This window comes from Mchenga conophoros, linkage group LG14, assembly GCF_057382185.1.
Source record: "Mchenga conophoros isolate Kocher_MC1m ecotype Shallow Benthic linkage group LG14, M_conophoros_male_GT1.1, whole genome shotgun sequence".
Taxonomy (NCBI): Eukaryota; Metazoa; Chordata; class Actinopteri; order Cichliformes; family Cichlidae; genus Mchenga; species Mchenga conophoros.
The window spans coordinates 27,021,231-27,046,499 of record NC_140539.1 but is presented as its reverse complement, the minus strand read 5'-3'; the positions used below and the strand labels follow the sequence as shown (position 1 = coordinate 27,046,499).

Here is a 25,269-nt window from a genome sequence, read left to right as displayed (position 1 = left end):
AAAACAACCACAACTAAATTGTTTCGCAAAGATGAGCACATGACAGCTTTCTGAATTGTTGAGATCAGTCATTAGGTTTTATTGTTTGCCATTCCCTTTTATTGACTTGCTGTGTTGTTTAATCTTGCACACCACCCATCAGGGAAGAAGGCGGAGTATACTTTTCATTTGAGATTGCTTTGTATCCAGGCAAACTCAGGGAACACTCTGTGAGTAAATTAGTCATCAGTAATAACTCACTGAAGAATTGTCAGAGTAGCAGGTGTTTCTGTGTGCATATCAAGTGACACAAAAGAAGAATAGCAAAAATGACATAACATTATTCATGTACAGTAAAGTTAATGTGGAATGTACAACAACATCAAATTAAAGAGTTTCAGTCCATATTTGATTTGAAAGAGAGGGACAACAAATTACTTATTTGATCACTACCCAGAGTTCGTGGCCACAGTTGAATAGTTGTAATCTAAATTGACCTGTAAATTAAAAACTTAGCTCAGACTGTACAGTGCCTGTATCATTGCACATGTTTCCCAAATCCGTCAGTGAATCTCATGCTCCACTTTCCCCAAACTCGTGAACAAGACCCTAAGACATTTAAATCCCTTCGATTGGGGTAGTAATTTGTCCCAGATGGTGTTGGCATTCCACCTTTTCCGGCTGAGAACTATGGTCTCTGACTTGGGGGTGCTGATTTTCACACTTGGCTGCAAACCACTCCAATGCAAGTTGGAAGTCACCACCTGATTAAGCAAACAGTAACACATCATCTGCAAAAAGTAAAGATGAAATCCTGAGGCCATCATAGTGGAGAACATCCACCAGCCTGGACAGACCAAGATATTCTGTCAACGCTTGCCCACTTTCTCAAACATCCTTGAGATAAAGACTTATCCAGTTCGACAGCCTGAATGAAAACCTCATTGCTCCTCCTGAATCAGAGGTTCAGCTAACAGATAGACCCTCCAGTATGCTGGTACAGACTTTCCCAGTGTCATGATCCCTCAGCTTAGTTTCATCCACACATGAAGCAAAAGGCCTAAAATCCAGCCTTTGTGGGTGGAATTTAACACAGTCCCATGACAGAGTTTAATGCAGGGGTGTCCAAACTTTTTGCAAAGAGGGCCAGATTTGGGAAGGTGAGAATGTGTGGGGGCCAACCATTCAGCCTGAAATATTTTGAATCATTAACATTAAATGCAAATGAATGACCTTATATTTCTTTCCTTTTTTCACACACAAATTTTATTATAATTTTTTTATTATGAATTATTTATTATTAAATGTTTTTACCAAAATAATGTATTCGAAAAACACAAAATGAAGAAAAATTAAACATCTAAATTCAAAACATGTGAACAGGAAAAAAACATTAAGAGTTAACTTTTTCAAAAGTGCAAAACATTGTGGGCCATATAAATCTGTACATCACTCGTTCTTTAGTTGTCTTGTTTTGTTTTATTGACCATCATTTTGACCACTTTTTTTTACCATCACGGGTTTTTTTTTTTTTACTTTGTTACAGACTAGGGTTGTTAATCCATTTCTCTCACCAGCCATGGCAGGTGCGCCATCCGTAATAATACCAGTGACTTTATTCCATGGTAGTTTCATGTCATCTACAGCGGAACAAACAGCAGCAAATAAATCTGTTCCTCTTTTTTGGTCCTTAAGGCTCTGAAGGTCAAGTAGCCTCATTGTTCCGACACACAACACAAAACTATCCACAATACTACACACTAACTACACAAGACAACACATTAACTACACACTCCAAAGATGCTAAATGTCACAAATCTCTCACATCTCAAAATTCGCTCTCTTTTTTTCTGCTGTCTCTCTCTCTCTCTTGCCGTCACTCCTAAAACTTCCCCCTCTTCCTAAACGACCAAATGTCATGTTGCCATATCATTTTTTGATTGGTCGACATGGTGCGTTTTTCCACCAACACGAACAGGCTGTTTTTTGTTTTATTTTTTACATTTTTTGGTCATAAGCAGAGCGTGCTTGCCAGCACTGTCCTTAGAGATTAAACGTGGCGAAACTATTCAGGAAAAAACTCCGCATATGTATTGTTTATCATGACTGTGATTTTATGTGGCCTATCAGCACAATTTAAAAGCTGGTATATATTACCTTGTTGTTTTTTAATCTTAAAGTGGTCATGTGATTGGCTTACCATGACTACTTTATTCTTCCTCAGTCAAACAACAACACTCATGCGATTGTTTTGCCCCCTTAGCTCCAGATGTTGTGCCAAAAAGTGATCATCTGCTAGAAAATGATTGCTGTCCACAGCTACATCTGTGCAACTGATGGTGCAGTAAGCTGAAGACAGCTTCAACCGACTGTTTGTTGAAAAATAGTAACGTGACTGCACCGCGTTTTCTTGTTAGTAACGGCAACGGTGTTGTAATAATAGGAATAGTAATTAGTTAGATTACTCGTTACTGAAAAAAGTAACGCCATTACTTGTTACGCCGTTATTCCCATCACCGGTTACGAGCCAGGCAAACATTGGCAAACTCTTGCTTCTTCTCAGGACAAATGTTCTCCACCATTTTCATCACACAGTCTTTAATGAATTCACTATCAGAAAAAGGTTTGCAGTGCTTGGCAATCAGCTTGCCTTTGCGCCATTTTCATGTAACTCATGGGCACTTGTAGAAAAAGTGCTGTGTTAAAACAGCTTCGAGTTGCTTCAATTTTTTACCATGTTCTTTCCCAGTTAGCTTGTCGTAGATAGCGTATTTCGTCTGGTAGTGCCTCTTAATATTGAATTCCCTGAAAACAGCCACAGTATCTTGGCAGATTTTTTAACTTTGCTCTGCTCATTGCTGACATGCAGGACTGGAACTTGGAGGAAGTCTTGGGACGTTTCTACCTCCTCAAAAGGATTTCATCCTGTATGGCTAGAAGAATTCATCTACAGCTGATGTGTTCCCTCTATCCTCGACTATAACCTCATCAAAACTGGAAGTAGCATTAGCAAAAGGTTTTTAGAATTTTTACTTTTTTCAAAATGTTTAATTTTAAAATAATTTGATTATACAGTTGCTATTACCTGATTGAGCTTTTTGCTTGTCCCTGATAAATTGAATATAATTGAGTATTAAAATACAGTTATTTGAGGTTCTTATCTGCTATTCTACCCTTTAACCCTTTAAGACCTACCATAGAACCAAGAACCAGAGCTTACTTTATACTTTTACATGCTGTAGTTCCATTTTTGGGAGCATTTCAAGTTGCTATACATCAATACAACTGTTATAGCCCATATTTTAATAATATGTATGCATTAAGTCCATAGTAACTACAAAAATTGCAAAAAACTGCAGTAAACTAAAAAAAAAATTTGAAAATCGTTTTTGTTTGTTGTTTTTTTTATATATATTTCTACCTGGAGAAATTTAAGAGGTTTATTCCTCAAAACTGTAAATACAAAAAAGTTGCACAAAATAGTTTACAACAACAGGAAATTTATTTTAAGTGTTTTCATAGTTTTATTTTTGAAATACACCAATTTTTATATATTGCAGGAAAAACGAAAATAAATATTATAATGCAAATTTGCAAAAAAAAAACAAGCATATGCATCAAAATAAACTATTTCCAGCAGTGCAATATGAGTCCTAAGCATCCCAGAAACAACACAGAAAGTCATAAAGTCAAACATAACTTTTAACTCATTCACTGCCATTGACGTCTATAGCCGTCAATTGCAGTGAATGAGTCAATGGGTTTAACTCATTGGCAGTGAATGAGTTAAAAACACCAGTATAGGCTCATAAGGCCTTGATGGTAAAAAACCAAATTTCCGCAAAATGACGTCACTTCCGGTTTTGGGCAAGACATGGCGGACATGCGATAGTTCGCGCTGATGGACGTAGGAAGTGTTACAAACGGCTGATCAGATCGGCAAAGCGTGTTTCTGGAATATTATGTTTTTATTGCTGCAAGTGCTTTTTATGCAGTTTTTACAAAGCTATATGTGGAAGGAAACCGTGACCTAGGACAAGCTGATGGCATAAGATGTAAGTACAACTCCTCTGGTTTCATATGCAAAACAAAATTATTGCGCTAGCTTACGTGGTTGCAGTGCTACCGGGATTTAAAAATAGTTACACAAAACAGAGCGTGCCCGCTCCGACCGGCTTTAAAGGGTTAATGTTGAATTCTCTCACAGCTGCTTTATTCCCATATTGTTGCAGTATATTAATGACTAAAGTGGATTATTTCAGTTGTTCTCCTGACTGAAGTTTGGTCCATTTACAGCATCCTGCCATGCGATTGCATTTGTTCTCCCAATAATTTTTATAGAGTGGAAAAAAGTTAGCGTTCATCCTCCAGCTTCACTGTTTATGTTATGCTAACATAGTTGTGTTGCTATCAATCACGTAGCACATCCTTATATACCAGCTAACCCAACTTCAGTAACCCTAAAAAAGTCACTGCTGTTTAGTTTTCTGTATTCATTTATGTTGGAAGTGATAGCAGAGTTGTACGTTTTAATTTTTTCAGAAATCTCTCAGTCAGAACATGGCATATCATGTTTAGGTGGAAACTAGCGAGGTAACTTCCTGCTAACTTCTAACTCTGTTAAATTAAAAAAATTCTGTTTTCATGAATGCCTGGATGTTAAACTTTATTGTTATACCTGGTAAAGCAGCAACGCTGACCATTTTATTAAAGATTAAAGAATTTAGACAGTTTTTAACTCTCAATGATGCTGCAGTGTTTGTTTGACTTTGGGACCTGGGCCCTGTTTCAGGAAGCCGGTTTAGTGGAAAAACTGAGTAAGTATACCCTGAGTTAACAAAAACTCTGGGTTTTCGGTTTCACAAAGCGAGTTCAGCTGAAGCCTGAGTGAGTCACTATGACGACACACTCCGTGAAGCTAACCTGCCCCCTAGCAGGTTTACTACAACTAACCCTGACGTTCTCCGCCCCTTTGTCGGAAACCTGACAGTAGGAAGTGTCGGACATGGCGTGCCCCTTCCTTGAAGAGCCAGTAGATCGTGAAGCCCAAATTCTCCGCAGAGCTCTCCGCCGGGAGAGAGTGATCAGAGCGCGTTTGGACATTTTATCATTTCCTGATGATTTTCTGTGTGAACGTTACCGTTTCTCAGCACAATCTATAAGTTATTTGGATAACATCCTCAGGCCTAATATTGCTCATGTGACACATCGCGGACATGCTCTCAGTTCTGTACATATTATTTGTATTGCACTTCGGTTTTTTGCAAACGGGAGCTTTCTGTATAATATTGGTGACGCTGAGCACGTTTCCAAGGCTACCGTCTGTCGGGCAGTCAGGAATGTTACAGTTGCACTGAAACGTCTCCTGCACTCGTCTGTGGTGTTCCCCGGTCACAGACCCACAAGATTCATCAAAGAGGGATGCCACAAAATTGCAGGTAGCAGGATGACCAAAACTTAATTCATGATGTGGTGATACTTGGACTACTACTTAAATTTTACATTTATTCTCACGGTTCCCAGGCGTGATTGGCTGTACAGATGGCACTCACATTCCAATCATTGCTCCTTCAGTAAATGAAGGAGACTATGTGAACAGGAAGTCTTTCCACAGCATTAATGTACAGGTACATAGTTCCCTGTAGCATTTCAAACTAACAAATTATTTCATTATAGTAATGGATGCTAATTTGTGTTCTCTGCACTGTGAAGATCATATGTGATGCTGCCAACATTATCACAAATGTGGAAGCCAAGTGGCCAGGCTCTGTCCATGACTCACAAATATTCCGTGAATGTACACTGAGCACAAAATTTGGACATGGTGAGTTGAGAATACTTTAAAATATATAAAGACCAATTGCTTCAGGGACATTTGAACTGAAGTGTATCCTTCTGTCTTAGGAGAGTTCACTGGCTACTTGCTTGGTGATAGGGGGTATCCATGTTTACCCTATTTGCTTACCCCTTACCCTGACCCTGAACCGGGCCCACAGCAGCGATATAATCTGGCTAATTGCAGGACAAGAGCCAGAATTGAAATGACTATCGGAATGCTTAAGGCCCGGTTCCAGTGCCTGCAAAGACTCAGGGTCACCCCAGAAAGGGCATGTGACATTATTGTGGCATGTGTGATTCTTCACAACATTGCCACAATTAGAGGAGAACACTGTCCTTCTGAACCAAACAGCAGCAGTGATCCAAACCATGAACATCCTGACCCTCGCACGGACATACAAGATGGAAGCGCAGTCAGAGACACCATATGTCACAATCATTTCTTTTGTCCCATCACCTCAACATGTTGAAAGAAGAATAAACTGATTTTTTGTTCAACTGGCTTTATTGGTCGCCTGTGTTTCCTGTACACAAAGTATTAAAAGATGTAAACCTCATAAGGTGTCTCTGTTGCTTCCTCCTTCATTATTTTCCTGTAGTAAAGAAATAAACAACATTGCTGTTCTACTGTAAACTCATATAATCTGTGGTGTATTACTCACAACTGCATGTTGGTCTGGCTCAACAGGAGGCTGCACCAGATGCAGTACACCACCACCATCAACTGATAGAATATGAGGTTTATACGGGTCACTTATAACTTACAAGGGACCAAATGGCAATTAACAAACATACCAATCACCTTACACTTCATTGTCATTATGCTCTCAAAGACAACCAAGACTGAGGGAAGGCAAAATCAGTAGGAAAATAACTTCACTACAAAATAATCCATTATGGTAAAGAGTTTATCAAATGAATGAGTAGCACTGCAAAGGTGACTGTGAAGAAAGGATGTATGCACATCATGTATTATTTTGAATTTACCCCCTATGTAGGCACTTGTGTCTTGCGGGGTTATTGACTCAGAGGATGTCCCCACAGAGATGCCTTCAGCCACAGGGCGCCCACTGTTTTGGCTGAGGGCCAACTGCTCAGCCTCTGTGAGTGGTGGTGGTGGAGGACCCCCACCTGTTTTTCGGGCCTCCGCTTTTTTTCTGTTGGCTATAACGGGTCACATTTGAGCATACAGAGTACGCAAATATGTACTTGTAATGTGCTCAGATAATTTCAATAAGTGCTTACAGAAAGAAAATTAATGTAGCCTCTAACTGCAATTGATTTACATCGGACACACAGACCAAGCACTATGGCTCATAATACAATTACACCTTACCTGTTTGGACTATATTTTTATATTTCATTTTTACTTGCTGCCAGGAACGTTTGGGGCCTGTTGGGTTGCACCTGCGCTCACATCACATCACAAAATAAAATGTATAAAATAACAAATAAAATAACATATGATAAAATAACGTGTTAAATGGGTGGAAATCCCTAGATCAATGTTTATATTAACACTCACGCATTGACTCTGTCGGCTATGTTTTGCCATGCATGCTCTCTTTCTTTTGCAGCTGTGGCTGTGTTACTTTTTTCCGCGGAATTTGCATGTTATCGGCATATGCTGCCATCAGAATTTCGGCCTCAAGCGCTGTAAAATACATTGACCGCGCCTTCTTTCCCTCCGTCTCCATGGTGACTCGCTTAATCTGTGCTCCGCTTATCAGGGCTTTATGTATCCTCGTGCGCGCGCTTCACTTGGGGTTAAAGCAACTCCGCGTTGATTGAACTAATTGTTATCAGCCTTTCTGAAACCGAATATTCCGAGTTGGACAGTTCGGGGTTACTCAACCCTGCGTATCGTTTTTCACTCTGAGTTTTCTAAACCGGCTTCCTGAAACAGGGCCCTGAAGCGGACAGAGTTTTGGACCCAGATTAGGCTCCTGACTATGGTAGCCGTAATGCTCAGACAATCCATCAAGTGGTGCAACTTTGTAGTTTACCAAAGTCATACTAAAACATTTTTTGACAGTGTTTTGAATGGTGTGTACCACATAAAATTGGTTCGAGGTCAGTAAGCACAACCAGAATTCATACATAAGGCACGCCAGATTATACGACACACTGTCGACTTTTGAGAAAATTAAAGGATTTTGACTGCACCTTATTCTGCAGAAAATACGGTACACAGAAGAAAATAATATATCACAATATGGATTTTAGGCCATATTGCCCCCAGCCCTAGTAGTGTCTGAGAGGTGGCTGTTTTCCAAGGTAAAGAAAATGCTGGATGATACCCCCCACCCACTCCATGACATGCTGGCTAGTCACAGGAGCACAATGAGTGAGAAACTGAGATTGCCAAAGAGCACCACTGAACAATGCAGGAAATCATTCCTGCCCGTGGCCATCTCCCTGTACAACTCCTCCACCTAATATACTGTAAACACTGCAATAGTTACACCCTTTTTGTGCATGCTCTTTTCTACTCTGTAATATCCTTGTAAATATTCTCGATATTTATTTAAAATCACCTCTGTTAACTCTTGATATTTATAATTGAGTGATTTGTATATATTAGTCCTATTTCTTAAATTTGTAAAAATCTGTAATATATTATATTGTTTAAATTGTTTAAACTGTTGCTGTTACTGTCTTGGGGAAACTGTAACCCACATAATTTCCTTAGGGATTAATAAAGTATGCTAGTATTCTGAATCTGGTTTGGAGATAAACTCTCTGGATGAGAATCTTTTTAGAGTATCTTTGGAGAGACCTAAGAAAACTGTTGGAGAGCTTTGTGTGTCTGGGAGCCTGGCATTGTCACTACTCTTAAGTTCTGATTGTCGCACATTTTAAACTGAAAATAATCTGCACTGAAGTTTGAAAGTTGAGACCTGTATTTGAGTCCTGCCTGAGTTGTTTTCGTGAAATGATCAGCATGGTTTTGATCACCATCAGTTCAAGACAGACCAAATACAAGAATATAGAGTAAAACTGCTAAATGAATCCAACTTGAAAGCTTAGTTTATTAAAATAATTTCAATTACATTTAACTTCCTTAACCTCCTAGGACCTAGCGTCCACATATGTGGACATCACATTTTGGGTTGGCTAGACCAAAATAATAGGCAGCACGGTGGCACGGTGGTTAGCGCTGTTGCCGCACAGCAAGAAGGTCCTGAGTTCAATTCCAACACCAGGCCGGGGTCTTTCTGTGTGGAGTTTGCATGTTCTCCCCGTGTTTGCGTGGGTTCCCTCCGGGTACTCCGGCTTCCTCCCACCGTCCAAAGACATGCAGCTTGTGGGGATAGGTTAATTGGAAAATCCAAATTGTCACTAGGTGTGAATGTGCGAATGAATGTGAGTGCGAATGGTTGTCTGTCCCTGTGTGTTGGCCCTGCGACAGACTGGCGACCTGTCCAGGGTGTACCCTGCCTCTCGCCCTATGACAGCTGGGATAGGCTCCAGCGCCCCCCGCGACCCTGAAAAGGATAAGCGGAAGCGAATGGATGGATGGATGGATAGACCAAAATACTAAATTTTGCTCTACAAGGGCCTGATTTCCACATGTAAGGACGTTATACTTCCACTGTTCTATTGAAATTTAAAACAAATGTCCTCATATGTGGATCTCATTTTTCTCAGACACAAACATCAGGTCAAAAAAATATATCTGGCAATTCTTTGGTTCTTTGGTTTTTCATTCATCAGGTCCCAATCAGCCCAAATAGCAAAGATAAATTAAAAATGCATGCCGTGAAAGAGTTTGGGTCTTAGGAGGTAAATAGGTTAATTTTACAGTGGAGTGTCAAAAAGTCAATGCTTCTCTTTGAAAAGTGTGGTTGTTTTGTATTTAAACTGCATTTTAAAAGAACAGCAACCAAAAGACGACTAAATAACTGTCTTTAATATTTAATATTTGTTAATTGTATTTGTTTATTTAATTTTTGGCCTAAACTGTGCAAAAAAAAAAAATCCTTTTGACATAAACTGAAAATTTTATGACACAATGCCACGACCCATAACAGCTTTCTTTGTGTTCATCTCTGGTCTCAACAGGATTATGTAACATTTGGGTCCAAACAGTGTGATCAAGAGTCCAAAACTTGAAGCAAGAATGGCAAACACCTCCACTGCATCTGCAAGTTTTCCTGGTGAGCTGATATAAGCAGGAACAAAGGCCACCCACACAGCACAGAAGATCAGCATGCTGAATGTGATGAGCTTGGCCTCATTAAAACTATCAGGGAGATTCCTCACCAGGAATGCAATTAAAAAACTGAGGACAGCCAGCACACCAATATAGCCCAATAACACTGCAAAACCAACAGTTGACCCAACTGCACATTCATACACTATCTTGTCATTGTGGTATTGGGTGTTTTTATGTGGAGTTGGAGAGGAAGAGACAAGCCAGGTAGTGCAGATGGCTGCCTGAATAGATGTAAGAAACAGAACTGTTCCTCTCTGCTGCATTGCACCAAACCACTTCAGACTGGCTCCCCCTCCTGGCTTGGAGGCTTTGAACACAGCCAGAACAACCATGGTTTTTACCAGGATGCATGAGACACAAAGCACAAAGCTGATGCCAAATGCTGCATGCCTGAGTTGGCATGTCCACATCCTGGGCCGTCCAATGAACAAAAGTGAACACAGGAAACACAACTTAAGTGACAACAATAGCTGGAAACTAAGTTCTGAATTGTTGGCACGTACTATAGGTGTTGTGCGATGGTAGATAAAGATCCCCAGAACAACAACACATATAAATGTTCCCAGTAAGGAGGTTGCTGTTAAACAAATACCCAAAGGGTCATGATAGGAGAGAAACTCTGTCTTCTTAGGAATGCATAGATCACGCTGTGGGTTTGACCAAAAATCCTCTGGACAACTGGTGCACTCCAATGAGCCTAACAAAGAGGGGTTGATGGTGAAATGCATCCTATATTTCACAGAAATTAAATCAATTATGTCATACAGAAAGATAAACACCCACTGCTTGTGTTAGTGATCTTTCCCTCAGAACAAGGGATGCAGTCAAAACAGCATTCGGGCTCCGCCTTCCTTCTCACCATGTGGGTACCAGGAGGACAACTCTCACTGCATACTGATTGAGGTGGCTATTGGATATAAAAAATAAATATTTATTGCCTGCTACAATTCTATATAACTGTAAATGTCATAAAAGGTACTTGTCAAATAAAAACATATCTAACCATTTTGGATTCAAAGTTCCAGAAGATTTTGCCTTCATCAAGTATGAGTTCTTCACCTTTGAAAGCTGTCCTTTTAACATCACCCACATTCTGAACTTTAGTGCTTCCATCAGGGAGCCACAACCAGTTAATAACATCATAAATTGGTACTACATCACCATTCTCGTCAAATGACACTTGATCGCCAAATGGAGTGGTGAAGTTCACTCTTTCCATGTAATAAACAAGCTGTTTGAAAGGAATGTATAATAAATTAATTCGTTTTTACTCTGAAACCAATTATAGAAAGAATGTTTTTTTCATAGATGGACTGTAAAATGATATCACATCTGCCATGGCTCCAGTAACTTTACAGTGAAATCAGTGGCAATTTTTCAGTTTAGTAATCAGATATAATATTATATCTATGGTGCCTACATATATAAAGTCATTTATATCTAAGTCACAATCAACCAAGGCACATTACTAAAGGTCCTGCATAGAAGTTAATGACCTTCATGACTTAAATACATTAACTACTTTTACTCACAAGTATGGCAAATCCCCTTTCAGAAATTCTGTGGGATCAAGGCCCCAGACATCCAGTGGCCCCCAGAACACGAGAGCCCAAGAAGCCCAATGTGCATTTAAAACAATGGAGGGCATGCCCCTCCCATGTTTCAAATGCACTTTAGAACAGCACACAGCAACACCACATATCAGTCGGCAGAGGCAGGCATGGGGTCTTCACACCCCTATTCTCTGGTTACCATCGGGGTGGGGGCTGGGAGGAGGTACCATCACCCCTCTGGGGGTGGTGGTACCTGGACCTGGGGTATAGAGTATTTTTGGGGAGTGTAAGTGTGTGTATAGTGTCCATTTATGTCTGTTTCCATGTTGGGCGAGTGATAGTACATGTGTGTATAAGGGTGGGAAAGTTTGTGTCTGTGTGTGCCTATTCATCTGTGTCAATATGTCAGGTCGAGTCTTAGACTCGACCTCTCTGTGACCATCTCAGGCCCTCCCAGTTGTGGGAGCCAACCCCCCCCCCCACACACACACACACCACACTCCCTGCCGGTGAGTGATGCCCACAGACGTCGGTAAGTTGGTGGTTCTGGGTTTCCGGGGCTGGGCGCTCAGATGTGTGCCGGCTCACTCCTGGTGGCTGCTTGGTGGGGCCTGACACGGTGGCCCTTCCAACCCGTTCTCACTCCCAAAGCGTAACATTTTACGCTAGGTGACAAATCGTCACCATATTACGTTTTCGGCTACCCACCACGTTCCTAAATGACGACCTCGGAAAAAGAGGAAATATGAGAACCGTCTGGACTGAACCTACACATGTTCGCTCTTTTTCTTCAAATCGCTTAGAAACACGCTATTTAACATCATTAAAGTCCTGGTTAAGGTCAGGAATAAGGTTATGGTCAGGGCTAGGGATAAGGTTAGGTTTAGGGCTGGAATACAGGGCTAGAACGTCTACTACCGCGGGAGCGTCATTGCACTGGATTCCAGCAATAACCCGCCGCGTACCATAAGAACGCCGAAGGTCTCCTTTCGCGTTCCTCAGGAACGCCGCGGGACGTGACAAAACGTCGACATGTTACGCCTCGGGAGTGAGAACGGCCCTTCTGATAGTCCTCCTTGGGCTCTCATGCTCTGGGGGCCTCTGAATGTCTGGGGCCTGGATCTCCTCCATGCCTGCTTTATGCCCTGGGGGACGAGGCTATGGCTCCCCACACCCTCTATTTCAATTCAATTTTATTTATACAGCGCCAAATCACAACAACAGTCGCCTCAAGGTAGACCCTACAATAATAAATACAGAGAAAAACCCAGCAATCAAATGATTCCCTATGAGCAAGCACTTTAGCAACAGTGGGAAAGAAAATCTCCCTTTTAACAGGAAGAAACCTCTGGCAGAACCAGGCTCAGGGAGAGGCGGCCATCTGCTAACCAGATTATTACATGAAGAAACCTTTTGAATACAAGCGTGCTCACGCATACACGGGTGCTCACAGACATAAACTATATCTTTCTTGGCTGCTGCTACCTCAAAGCACATTGTGCTTCGTATTAGTATTTAGTGATAGTTACAGTTATCTAGGTTATTGCTGTGGTGTAATGTTTATTGTGTTGCTCTCCTTTTCATTGTTTTCTTTTTCATTTTGTTCTCACTCAACAGGTGATCCAGTGGTTTTTTATTTTTATTTTTTAATTGTCTTCTCTCACTGTCCCTTGTCGGGATGAAATATTATTTTATAATCTATGTTACTATTCATAATCCTTATTTATTACTGTTGCATCATTTATGATTTATCATTATTGTTGTTTCATTGACACATTTGTTGAAGCTGGTCTCTATTTCAGGTGTTAGCATAAGCACATAATAATCTTTCATTGCAGGTGCAACTGTAATCATGTTGTGCGCATATTGCATAATTGAAGGGTTGAGGCTCGGTCAAGTTAATTAATGGTTTGAAGCTACGGGCAGCGCGATGTCTGGCCGATCAATGGAGCAAAGTTCAGCTATTGAAAGGTTGCCTACATGTTTACAGTATAATTTGCTACATATTGTCTGTGTGCATTCAGCAGCCTCCTGCATTGGAGGTGGAGGTGGAGTACTGGTTTGGGCTGGTATCATCAAAGATGAGCTTGTGGGGCCTTTTCAGGTTGAGGATGGAGTCAAGCTCAACTCCCAGTCCTACTGCCAGTTTCTGGAAGACACCTTCTTCAAGCAGTGGTACAGGAAGAAGTCTGCATCCTTCAAGAAAAACATGATTTTCATGCAGGACAATGCTCCATCACACGCGTCCAAGTACTCCACAGCGTGGCTGGCAAGAAAGGATTTAAAAGAAGAAAAACTAATGACATGGCCACCTTGTTCACCTGATCTGAACTCCATTGAGAACCTGTGGTCCATCATCAAATGTGAGATTTACAAGGAGGGAGAACAGTACACCTCTCTGAACAGTGTCTGGGAGGCTGTGGTTGCTGCTGCACGAATTGTTGATGGTGAACAGATCAAAACACTGACAGAATCCATGGATGGCAGGCTTTTGAGTGTCCTTGCAAAGAAAGGTGGCTATATTGGTCGCTGATTTGTTTTTGTTTTGTTTTTGAATGTCAGAAATGTATATTTGTGAATGTGGAGATGTTATATTGGTTTCACTGGTAGAAATAAATAATTGAAATGGGTATATATTTGTTTTTTGTTAAGTTGCCTAATAATTATGCACAGTAATAGTCACCTGCACACACAGATATCCCCCTAAAATAGCTAAAACTAAAAACAAACTAAAAACGACTTCCAAAAACATTCAGCTTTGATATTAATGAGTTTTTCGGGTTCATTGAGAACATGGTTGTTGTTCAATAATAAAATTATTCCTCAAAAACACAACTTGCCTAATAATTCTGCACTCCCTGTATGTGTTTTAATAAAATCATTTGTGTTGACCCACTATGGACTTTCAGTCGTGTGTCTCTTCCTCAAAAATTCGAACCGCAACACTCTCTTCCCCTGTGTTTTTCTTTTCGTCCCTTTCATTCTCACTTCCTTTCCTATCCCAAAGTCATGTCTGTCCCATCTGCAAAAACTTAAAATAAAATAAAATAAAATAAAATAAATAATAATAACAAAGGGCAATCAAATGGACCAAAACGGCAAGGTTGTGACGATCCACTTGATAAAGTAAAACTGTTCCTCAGACAATAATTCTGATGGCTAAAGAACCAAACGGAACAGGAGAAGAAATCACCCCCCCCCCCCCCCCCCCCGAAAAAAAAAACAACAACAAAAAAACAAAAAACAAAACAAAACAAAGCAAAACAAAAAAAAAAACACGATGTGCTCAGAGATGGAGTGTAAAATTATACCACACCTGCCAAGGCTCCAGTGACTGTAAGGTGGCACATTTGTTCCCACTGAAGGGCCCTCTTCCTGGCTTGCACCGTAGCATATCATCAAGGGAATGTGCCAGTGCATATACAGCTTTGTACACATTATACTCAGGCCTCAGGTTGGAAATATCCAAGTACTCAGTGTCAACATTTCCCAGATCTTCCTGTCCAGTGCATAGTGCACCTCCACCTTCCAGCCAGCCTGCTGGAGCTGGAGCAAATCTGCACTGAAATGTGAATTCCCAAAACTGATTCACCTGAAATATTTTGGAAAATCTTTGTTACACATTATGAAAATATATAATTGTTGTGACTACCACAGTAAAAGTGTTTAAGTCTCACCAAGCTATTTCCGTAGCTAGTGTTGTGATGTAGATCAGGACGTATTTGCAACAGGAATTTCCTGAGCCCTGGTATTTCTCCTCGACGAATGGTAATACCCAGTGTACCACCCAGGTATGGCATAAAGTGAGGTGTTTGAAGCACAGCAGATTCTGTCCAGGCCTCGCTGGCTATCCACTGTAGGCCTGTCACATTTTGCCTTACTACCTGTGAATTAGATCAGACCAAATCTATGAAATAATATTGTAATTCCAACTTCTTTACTGAAACAAATTCAAATTTTATTTGTCACATACACAACCATACACAGTATGACACGAGGTGAAATGCCTGTAGCTGTGCAATGCCCGACCATTAAATGACAGTGGTTTTACAGTATTTACAATTTACAGGTTATTACAAAATTTACAGATTTAACTTAGAAATTTACAGTAAAACTGTGAAAATAGCAGAAAGAGATTATAAATTATAGGAAGTGTGCATGACGAAAAACCAGAGTGCGTGTGGTGATGTGATGTGTGTGAGAGTGTAGTCTTATAGTGATGTGATCTGTGTGGGAGAGTCCAGTCCTACACCTGGTTCAGGGCCCGAATAGCCTGGGGGAAGAAGCTCCTCCTCGTCATTCTCTCTGTTTTGGCCTTAAGGGAGCGGAAGCGCTTCCCAGACCTTAACAGTGAGAAGAGTCCATTGTTGGGATGGGAGAGGTCCATCATAATCTTCCTAGCTTTGGTCTTGCACCGCTTGGTGTAGATGGACAGCAGGTCATGGAGCTCTGATTGAATGATGCGTTCGGCCGAGCGCACCACTCTTTGCAGAGTCTGTCCTGCTTGGTGCTGTTCCCAATCCAGGTGCAGATGTTTCCCGTCAGGACACTCTCGATGGTGCAAGAGTGAAAGTTCTTGAGCACCTTCAGTGGCAGATGGAAGTCTCTAAATCTTCTGAGGAAGAAGAGACGCTGACGGGCTTTCTTAACCAGGGTGTTGATGTGACAGGACCATGACAGGTCCTGAGTGATGTGGACACCCAGGTATCGGAAACTGTCCACTCTCTCCACTGGCGTGCCACTGATGATGTGGGGCTTGTAATTCCTCGTCTGCTTTGTAGTGAAGTCCACGATCAGCTCCTTAGTCTTGCTGACGTTTAGGAGGAGGTTATTCTCCTGGCACCAGGTCTCCAGGTTCCTAATCTCCTTCAGGTAGGCCGTCTCGATGTTGTCGGAGATCAGGCCCACACAACCCGTTCTCACTCCCAAAGCGTAACATTTTACGCTAGGTGACAAATCGTCACCATATTACGTTTTCGGCTACCCACCACGTTCCGAAATGACGACCTCGGAAAAAGAGGAAATATGAGAACCGTCTGGACTGAACCTACACATGTTCGCTCTTTTTCTTCAAATCGCTTAGAAACACGCTATTTAACATCATTAAAGTCCTGGTTAAGGTCAGGAATAAGGTTATGGTCAGGGCTAGGGATAAGGTTAGGTTTAGGGCTGGAATACAGGGCTGGCACGTCTACTACCGCGGGAGCGTCATTGCACTGGATTCAAGCCATAACCCGCCGCGTACCATAAGAACGCCGAAGGTCTCCTTTCGCGTTCCTCAGGAACGCCGCGGGACGTGACAAAACGTCGACATGTTACGCCTCGGGAGTGAGAACGCTCTGGCCCACAACAACAGTGTCGTCAGCAAACTTGACAATGGAGGTGGTGTCTGATGTGGCTACACAGTCATAAGTGTACAGTGAGTACAGCAGGGGGCTTAAAACACAGCCCTGAGGCACTCCAGTGCTGAGTGAGATGGAGGGGGAGACTTGTTTTCCCACCCTCACTCATTGGGGTCTGTCTGTGAGGAAGTTGAGGATCCACTGACACAGTAATGAGCTGAGTCCTAGATCCGTCAACTTGGTGAAAAGCTTGGAGGGAATTATTGTGTTGAATGCTGAACTGTAGTCCACGAACAGCATCCTCTGCCAGTGTCCAGGTGACTCAGGGATGTGTGAAGCAGGTGAGATATGGCATCGGTTTATGAACATAAACATAAACAGTTTATGATCTTTAAAATGAATTCTGAATTATTAAATTTCTGTACTCATTTCTGCACTCACAATGATATGTAATACGTGTTTTAAACAATATAATTATGAAGACCTCTGTAACTAGTAATTATTTAAAGTATTTTAAAGTGAAACCTCATCCATAAGGTGCATCATGCGACTAGGATGTTCAAAGACAATGACAACTCGAGCTGTAGAGGTTTTCATCAAATCAACAATCCTCCGGAGTTCATCTGTGTCTTTGTCCCAGGGTAAAACCTCAGTGTAGGCCAGGCAACCTTCACCAGACACACTCAGCTCAGACTGAAAGAATCTGGCTGCATGAAGTCCATAATCATCATCACTGACGAGCAGACCTGCCCAAGTCCAGCCGAAATGTTTTAGAATCTGGATCATTGCACGTACCTAAGTGAATACAGATTAACGTGTAAGTGCACCGAAAAGAAAAGGAAAACTTTCGGCGTGTTATATTTTTTTTCATCATCCACAATACAGCATTTAAATATAATTGCAATTTAGCCTTAATCTCTGAGATAATACAGATATTAAATAGAGTGTAATTCTCAAAACTAATTATATTATTATTTCTAATATTTTCACATCCTTGTGTTTTCTTCTTTTACACAGATATTGAAACAGACTTTTGCGTTTCCATTTTAATTGTGATGACAAATTTTCACCTGGAAAGCATCACTTGGGATCGTTCTAAAGAAGGATGGATACTTTTGACGGTCACTCAGGCAGGAACATGTGGCAAAATAACTCACCTGTGAAAGATACAGACTGTATATTGGGGAGCTATCCACGTAGAGATATCTTAACTTTGTCATCATGACTGCATTATTTTTTTCATAAAATGGTTTTACATTTTCAATTAAATCAAATTAATCCATGAAAACTGTTACATGGTCAAGCAGAAAACTTACCATAGGTACTCTGTACAAGCCTAAGACGTTGGAGATTGCAATAGAATTTGTAGAAGATGAATCACCCACAACCCCTATGACTGGAGGATTTCCAACACATGTATCATCTACTACAATTTGATCCTCTTGACCACTGGCTAATGACAATGCTCCACGGAATCCAATTCCAAGTTCAAGGCAGTTATCATAAAGAGTGTATCCCAGAGTCACATTAGGTAGCAGGTTTGAGTTTCTGTTGATCTCATCAATAGCAAATGCCATGGTCTGTGCAAGCTTAAATCCTAGGACATACACACTAAGACAAGAAAATTTTAATTACTAATATATATATAATACAACACAGGTTTTAAATTACAAGTAAACGAGTGCCTTTTGAAAAAGTTAAAAAAGTAGAAATATTATAAACAATTAAGGATACTGAATAAATAAAGACACAATATATATGCAATAAAATATCTGACAATAAAATATATGTACAATGCAGATTTTTGAAATATAAGAAAATGAGTGCAGTTTGAAAATGTTGCAAAAGTAATGACATTTTAATCAATTAAGGAAACTGAATAACAATTAAATATTATTGAAAAAAAATGAAGATCCATTGTGTAGTTATTTTAGATATAAAATACATATTTATACTGGAAATAAGTTTAACAGTTTTCTTATTCCATTTTTTTCATTCTGTTTCCCTGTCATAGTTACCCATGGCAAGTAGGCTGTTGTGGCTGCGAGGTAAAAGACAGATCAGGAACACTTGAAAAGAAATGGACTTGAAACAGTCCACCCAGAACCACATCTCCAGTTTTTTGCATCTCATTTAGATGAAACTGTCCCTGCAGCTGACAGGACAAAGAAAACTGAGGAGTGGATAGAATCGAAGAAACACAGGAATACAGCAAAACAACCACAACTAAATTGTTATGCAAAGATGAGCACATGACAGCTTTCTGAATTGTTGAGACCAGTCATTAGGTTTTATTGTTTGCCATTCCCTTTTATTGACTTGCTGTGTTGTTTAATCTTGCACACCACCCATCAGGGAAGAAGGAGGTGTATACTTTTCATTTGAGATTGCTTTGTATCCAGGCAAACTCAGGGAACACTGTGAGTAAATTAGTCATCAGTAATAACTCACTGAAGAATTGTCAGAGCAACAGGTGTTTCTGTGTGCATATCAAGTGACACAAAAGAAGAATAGCAGAAATAACAGCTCATAATTCATGTACAGCAAAGTTCATGTGGAATGTCTCAACAACATCATATTAAAGAGCTTCAGTCCATATTTGATTTGAAAAAGGATAGAAAACAAAATTGTTGAGGGGACGACAACAAAACAAAAACAAAGGGGCATGAGCATGGGCAGGACACCAAGCTACAAAGGGCAAGAGGCGACTCGAAAATGTAATGGATGTGGAAGATTGTCCTGAGAAGTAGCGTTTTTTTATATGGGGGAAATGGGCGGTTGCCCAGAGCGGCATTGTGGTGGGGGCGGCATCATGGCAATGGCATTTTGGGCATTGCATTGGCACCAATTGGTTTTCTCTTGCCCATTTTTGCCCATGTTTGCGAGGTGCTCCTGCTGCTTGTCACACAGGGAGGAGAGGGGCAGGATGGCTGGGTGGAGCGACATCTAATAAGCAGCTCACAAAATAAAACAAAATAAGAACAAACCAACAAACTAGGGCTTTCAATGTAAATGCTGTCATCATGTTTAACGTGATTAAAAGTTTTAACTCAATTAATCTATTTGGAGTGCAGAATGACTCAAAATCCTTGAAATGTCTCTGTCAATGCATTTCGTGCAGTTTTTCCAAAGTTTGTCCATTCTGTGCTCTAGATGGGTTAATTGCATTAAAAATATTAATCACGTTAATCGTGATGAGGCAGTTAACTCATTAACGTTGACAGCCCTACAACAAACACAAAAACTGAAGACATTATGATATAGACTTATAATTTGCACCGACATGTTTTCTAAATTCTATCACACAAATATACGCGAAAAGTGAGCACGAGGGCCCTCAGTGCCTGCTTGCTGCTTGCTGATGCTGTGCTGAAGTCTCACACACAACTTGTCGAAAGGGGACGGGGCGGGCTGCTTCCAAATAGTGCACATTTCATTCATAATATTGTCAATCCAAGCCCATTATGTAGTAATTATTTTTCCTGGGTTGTGTGAAATCCCAGAAAAAAAGCCCTATACAAGGTGTTGGTCTATTAGTTTATGTTGTGGGGTTGGGTGATTATACTGCAGTGCAAAATTACTGATGGAAGATGGACAAGAGGAGGAGAATGTGCAAATGTGCCGATGTGCCAAGACACATCTGCTTACCTGCAAAAGATACAGGTAAGCAGATGTGTTTTTGCATAATGGCAGGTATTATGTATCCTGAAACAAGGTAACATTCATTAGTAAGGATTGGGAAAACTTCTGTTTACGTTTGTTAGCCACTTTGCTATGATAGTAAACAGTAGACCGACAGTAGACACTGAGGCGGCTTATTGAATCTTTTGGACTGTGTTCAGCATAATATTAATTAGCCATTAATTGGAAGAGGTGTATTGTTGATTTGTCTAGTATTCACAATGTATGATGAATTATAATGACTGTTTGTTAGCAATTTGCATACTCTCTCTCTCTCCCTATATAAAATATTTATTTGGTTAAATTCAGTATGGTTCCGAGAACAGTTTTCACAATAACAGATGTTAACGGACAATCCTTAATCCATGTTGTGTGTCTGTTTTGGTGTGTGTGTGTGTGGGGGGGGGGGCACCAAATTAGCCAGGACCCCCACTATATGTACCAGTCTGTGGTACAGCGTGGGCGACCGTGGCTCAGGGGATTGGGAATCGCATCTGTAACCGGAAGGTTGCCGGTTCGATCCCTGGGCTCTCTGTCCTGGTCGTTGTGTCCTTGGGCAAGACACTTTACCCTACTTGCCTACTGGTGTTGGCCAGAGGGGCCGATGGTGCGATATGGCAGCCTCGCTTCTGTCAGTCTGCCCCAGGGCAGCTGTGGCTACAACTGTAGCTTGCCTCCACCAGTGTATGAATGTGAGAGTGAATGAATAGTGGTATTGTAAAGCGCTTTGGGTGCCTAGAAAAGCACTATATAAATCCAATCCATTATTATTATTATTATATGTTGCCCAAATCCATCAGTCAATCTCATGTTCCATTTTCCCCAGACTCGTGAACAACACCCCGAGAATTAAATTAAATTCTTTCACTTGGGGTAGTAATTTGTCCCAGATGGAGTCAGCATTCCACCCTTTCCGGCTGAGAACTATGGTCTCTGACTTGGGGGTGCTGATTCTCACACCACTCCAGTGCAAGCTGGAAGTCACCCCCCGATTAAGCAAACAGTGCCACATCATCTGCAAAAAGTAAAGAAATTTTGAGCTGATTTTATATTCAGTTCAAAATTTCAATTTTTTAGTGCAATCTTCACATACTTTAACCAAAGCACACTCTTTGTGAAATCACCTGCTAATTATATTCACAGTATTCATTCACTGTGTCTTTAGGGATTCACTACATTAGCTTAGTTTACCTTGTGGCTGACTTGCTAGGAGCAGGACTGTGATGGTATCAGCCACACAGGGGTAAATTAGTCCATTTTTTACTTTATTAGTTTGCTTTGCAGTTTTCTTCATTAATCATTTGGTTAAACCTAACACTGGTATTATGAGGCGCACACATAGTAACATTGTGTGGTTTTTCTAAAATGTTTTGTTATATAAATTATGTTTCTCTTTCTTTGAGTTACCTGGGTTTGGGCGGTGGCTGTTTCCTGTCTGGGCAAAAGGCGTGGCTGAGGACTCTGGGAACAAAATGCCTGCTCAGCAGGACCAACCATGGGCTTACCAGGAGCCCCCTGCTCCTGGTAAGCCCATGGTAAGCCAGTGGTCAAGAGGATCAAATTGTAGTAGATGATACATGTGTTGGAAATCCTCCAGTCATAGGGGTTGTGGGTGATCCGTCCTCTACAAATTCTATTGCAATCTCCAACGTCTTAGGCTTGTACAGAGTACCTATGGTAAGTTTTCTGCTTGACCATGTAACAGTTTTCATGGATTGCGTTGATTTAATTGAAAATGTAAAACCATTTTATGAAAAAAATAATGCAGTCATGATGACAAAGTTAAGATATCTCTACATGGATAGCTCCCCAATATACAGTCTGTATCTTTCACAGGTGAGTTATTTTGCCTGAGTGACCGTCAAAAGTATCCATCCATCCATCCTTCTTTAGAACGATCCCAAGTGATGCTTTCCAGGTGAAAATTTGTCATCACAATTAAAATGGAAACGCAAAAGTCTGTTTCAATATCTGTGTAAAAGAAGAAAACACAAGGATGTGAAAATATTAGAAATAATAATATAATTAGTTTTGAGAATTACACTCTATTTAATATCTGTATTATCTCAGAGATTAAGGCTAAATTGCAATTATATTTAAATGCTGTATTGTGGATGATGAAAAAAAATATAACACGCCGAAAGTTTTCCTTTTCTTTTCGGTGCACTTACACGTTAATCTGTATTCACTTAGGTACGTGCAATGATCCAGATTCTAAAACATTTCGGCTGGACTTGGGCAGGTCTGCTCATCAGTGATGATGATTATGGACTTCAGCCAGATCCTTTCAGTCTTTCAGTCTCGGTCGTTGTGTCCTTGGGCAAGACACTTCGCCTGTTGCCTACTGGTGGTGGTCAGAGGGCCCGGTGGCGCCAGTGTCCGGCAGCCTCGCCTCTGTCAGTGCGCCCCAGGGTGGCTGTGGCTACAATGTAGCTTGCCATCAGCAATGTGTGAATGTGTGTGTGAATGGGTGGATGGCTGGATGTGTAAAGCGCTTTGGGGTCCTTAGGGACTAGTAAAGCGCTATACAAATAGAGGCCATTTACCATTTTATTTTCTCTTATTGGGAAAAATGAATTGTGATACTGGAGATTGGAGTTGCTCACCATCAAGATGGTGCTGGAAGAATTACAATTGGCTGAGTGGAGACTGGCTTGAGGACACGGATTGGACGGACCAAACTCCCGAGAGGATGAATGCATGACAAGCCTTGTGGGCCCTTTTCTTTCTTTGCTTCATCTTCTCCATTATCTACAGACTTGGATCATTAAACCAGATGCTTTGTCCAGACCGTTCTCCTCCATGGATAACAAACCCGAAGATGAAACCATCCTACCTCCATCTTGTATCACTGGCTCTCTAACACTGGAAATCATGTCTTTAGAGGATGCTTAGAGGAAGGAACCGGATCCAAGCGGTGGACACCCCAACCAGCTCCACGTGCCCTGCATCCTCTTGAAAAATATTCATTGGGTACTTACAGCAAGATTTTTGTGTCTTTCATACCAAATCTTTTCTTCACAATCTGTTCTGGTGACCCGCTTTAATGACAGAAATCTGAGAATATGTCCTTGCCTGTTCACAGAATAAACCTTCCAAAACCCTGCAAGAAGGTTTGTTGAGGCCTCTTCCCACTTCAAGCTAACCTTGGTCTCATGTAGCCTGAAACATGAGTTATACTTACCACCATTAACCGGTTTTCCAAAGCAGCCCATTTTGTTGCTCTCCTGAAGCTTTTGTCCATCATCAAAACAGCCCAGCTCCTCATTAAACATGTCTTCTGACTTCATGGCATTCCCAGTGATGTCGTGTCTAATATCGACCCTAAAGGTACATCTCCAGTATGGAAGGAGTTCTGTTCAGGGCATGAGCTCAGGTTAGTTTATCCTCTGGTTTCCATCCACAGAGAAACACAGCGTATAAAACAGGAGCTAGAATTCGTACTCTGCTGCATTGCCTGTAGAATACAATCCACCTGGAGGGGAATAAGGTGGAATATGGCCATAACACGATGACATCCTCAGCCACGGGTCTGTCACTGTTTGAGGCATCCTTTGGCTACCAAACTACTCTCTTCCCCTCTGCTTGAGGGTGAACTAATGGTGCCCTCAGCACAGTATCATTTCCACAGGTGTTGCTATCTATGGAAAGCAACCTAATCTGAACTCCTGAGAACCGGAGATCAAAATAAACGTGTAGTCGATCATAATCGAACTCCTGCACCAGCCTATCAACCAGGTCAAAAGGTTTGTTTTTCCACAGAGAACATTCCCCTCCACATGCAATCAAAGAAACCCAATTTCACCAAACATCTTGAAGTTGTTTCTGGCTCTCTGCCTCATCTCTCTCCTTATCTCTTTGTCTGCGTGTGTGTGTGTGTGTGTGTGTGTGTGTGTGTGTGTGTGTGTGTGTGTGTGTGTGTGTGCGAGTGTGTATTCCGTGTACTTTGAGTACTTTGAGTTTTGTGCATTGTCTGGACTTTTCATAGGTTCCTGCCTTTTGGTTTCTACATAACACTGGATGTCCACTCATCTGTCACTGATGACTTTGTTAGTGCCTCTTCTTAATTGGCTGGTCACAGGAGCACGTTAAGTTTGGGAAGACACTCTAGAAAAGTGTTGGAGAGCTATGTGTGTCTGGGAGCCTGGCATTGTCACTACTCTTAAGTTCTGATTGTCGCACATTTTGAACTGAGAACAAACTGCACTGAAGTTTGAAAGTTGAGACCTGTATTTGAGTCCTGCCCGAGTTGTTTTCATGAAATGATCAGCATGGTTTTGATCACCATCAGTTCAAGACAGACCAAATATACAAGAATATAGAGTAAAACTGCTAAATGAATCCAACTTGAAAGCTTAGTTTATTAAAATAATTTCAATTACATTTATCTTCCTTAATAGGTTAGTTTTAGAGTGGAGGGTAACAAAGTTAATGCCTATCTTTGAAAAGTCTGGTTGCTTTGTATGTAAACTGCATTGTAAAAGAACAACAGCAAAAAAGACTGAATAACTTTCTTTAATATTTAACATTTTTCAATTACTTCTTTATTTAATATTTGGTCTATACTGTGCAATATATACAACACACACACACACACACACACACACACACACACACACACACACACACACACACATATTGACATAAACTGAAAATG

At 41.0% G+C, this 25,269-nt stretch overlaps 1 protein-coding gene across 1 annotated transcript; it reads right to left on the bottom strand.

Moving 5' to 3' along the window:
* Positions 1-9,783: 9,783 nt before the first annotated feature.
* LOC146559933 (extracellular calcium-sensing receptor-like) lies at positions 9,784-19,089 on the bottom strand. The gene is made up of 9 exons (XM_085244898.1): positions 18,950-19,089; positions 18,248-18,542; positions 18,002-18,088; positions 17,457-17,726; positions 15,267-15,473; positions 14,906-15,181; positions 11,040-11,267; positions 10,820-10,943; positions 9,784-10,733 (listed from the first exon to the last, which is right to left on the bottom strand). The coding sequence occupies exons 1-9, from the start codon at positions 19,057-19,059 to the stop codon at positions 9,823-9,825; spliced, it is 2,508 nt and encodes an 835-aa protein (XP_085101024.1). The 5' UTR covers positions 19,060-19,089; the 3' UTR covers positions 9,784-9,822.
* Positions 19,090-25,269: the final 6,180 nt, after the last annotated feature.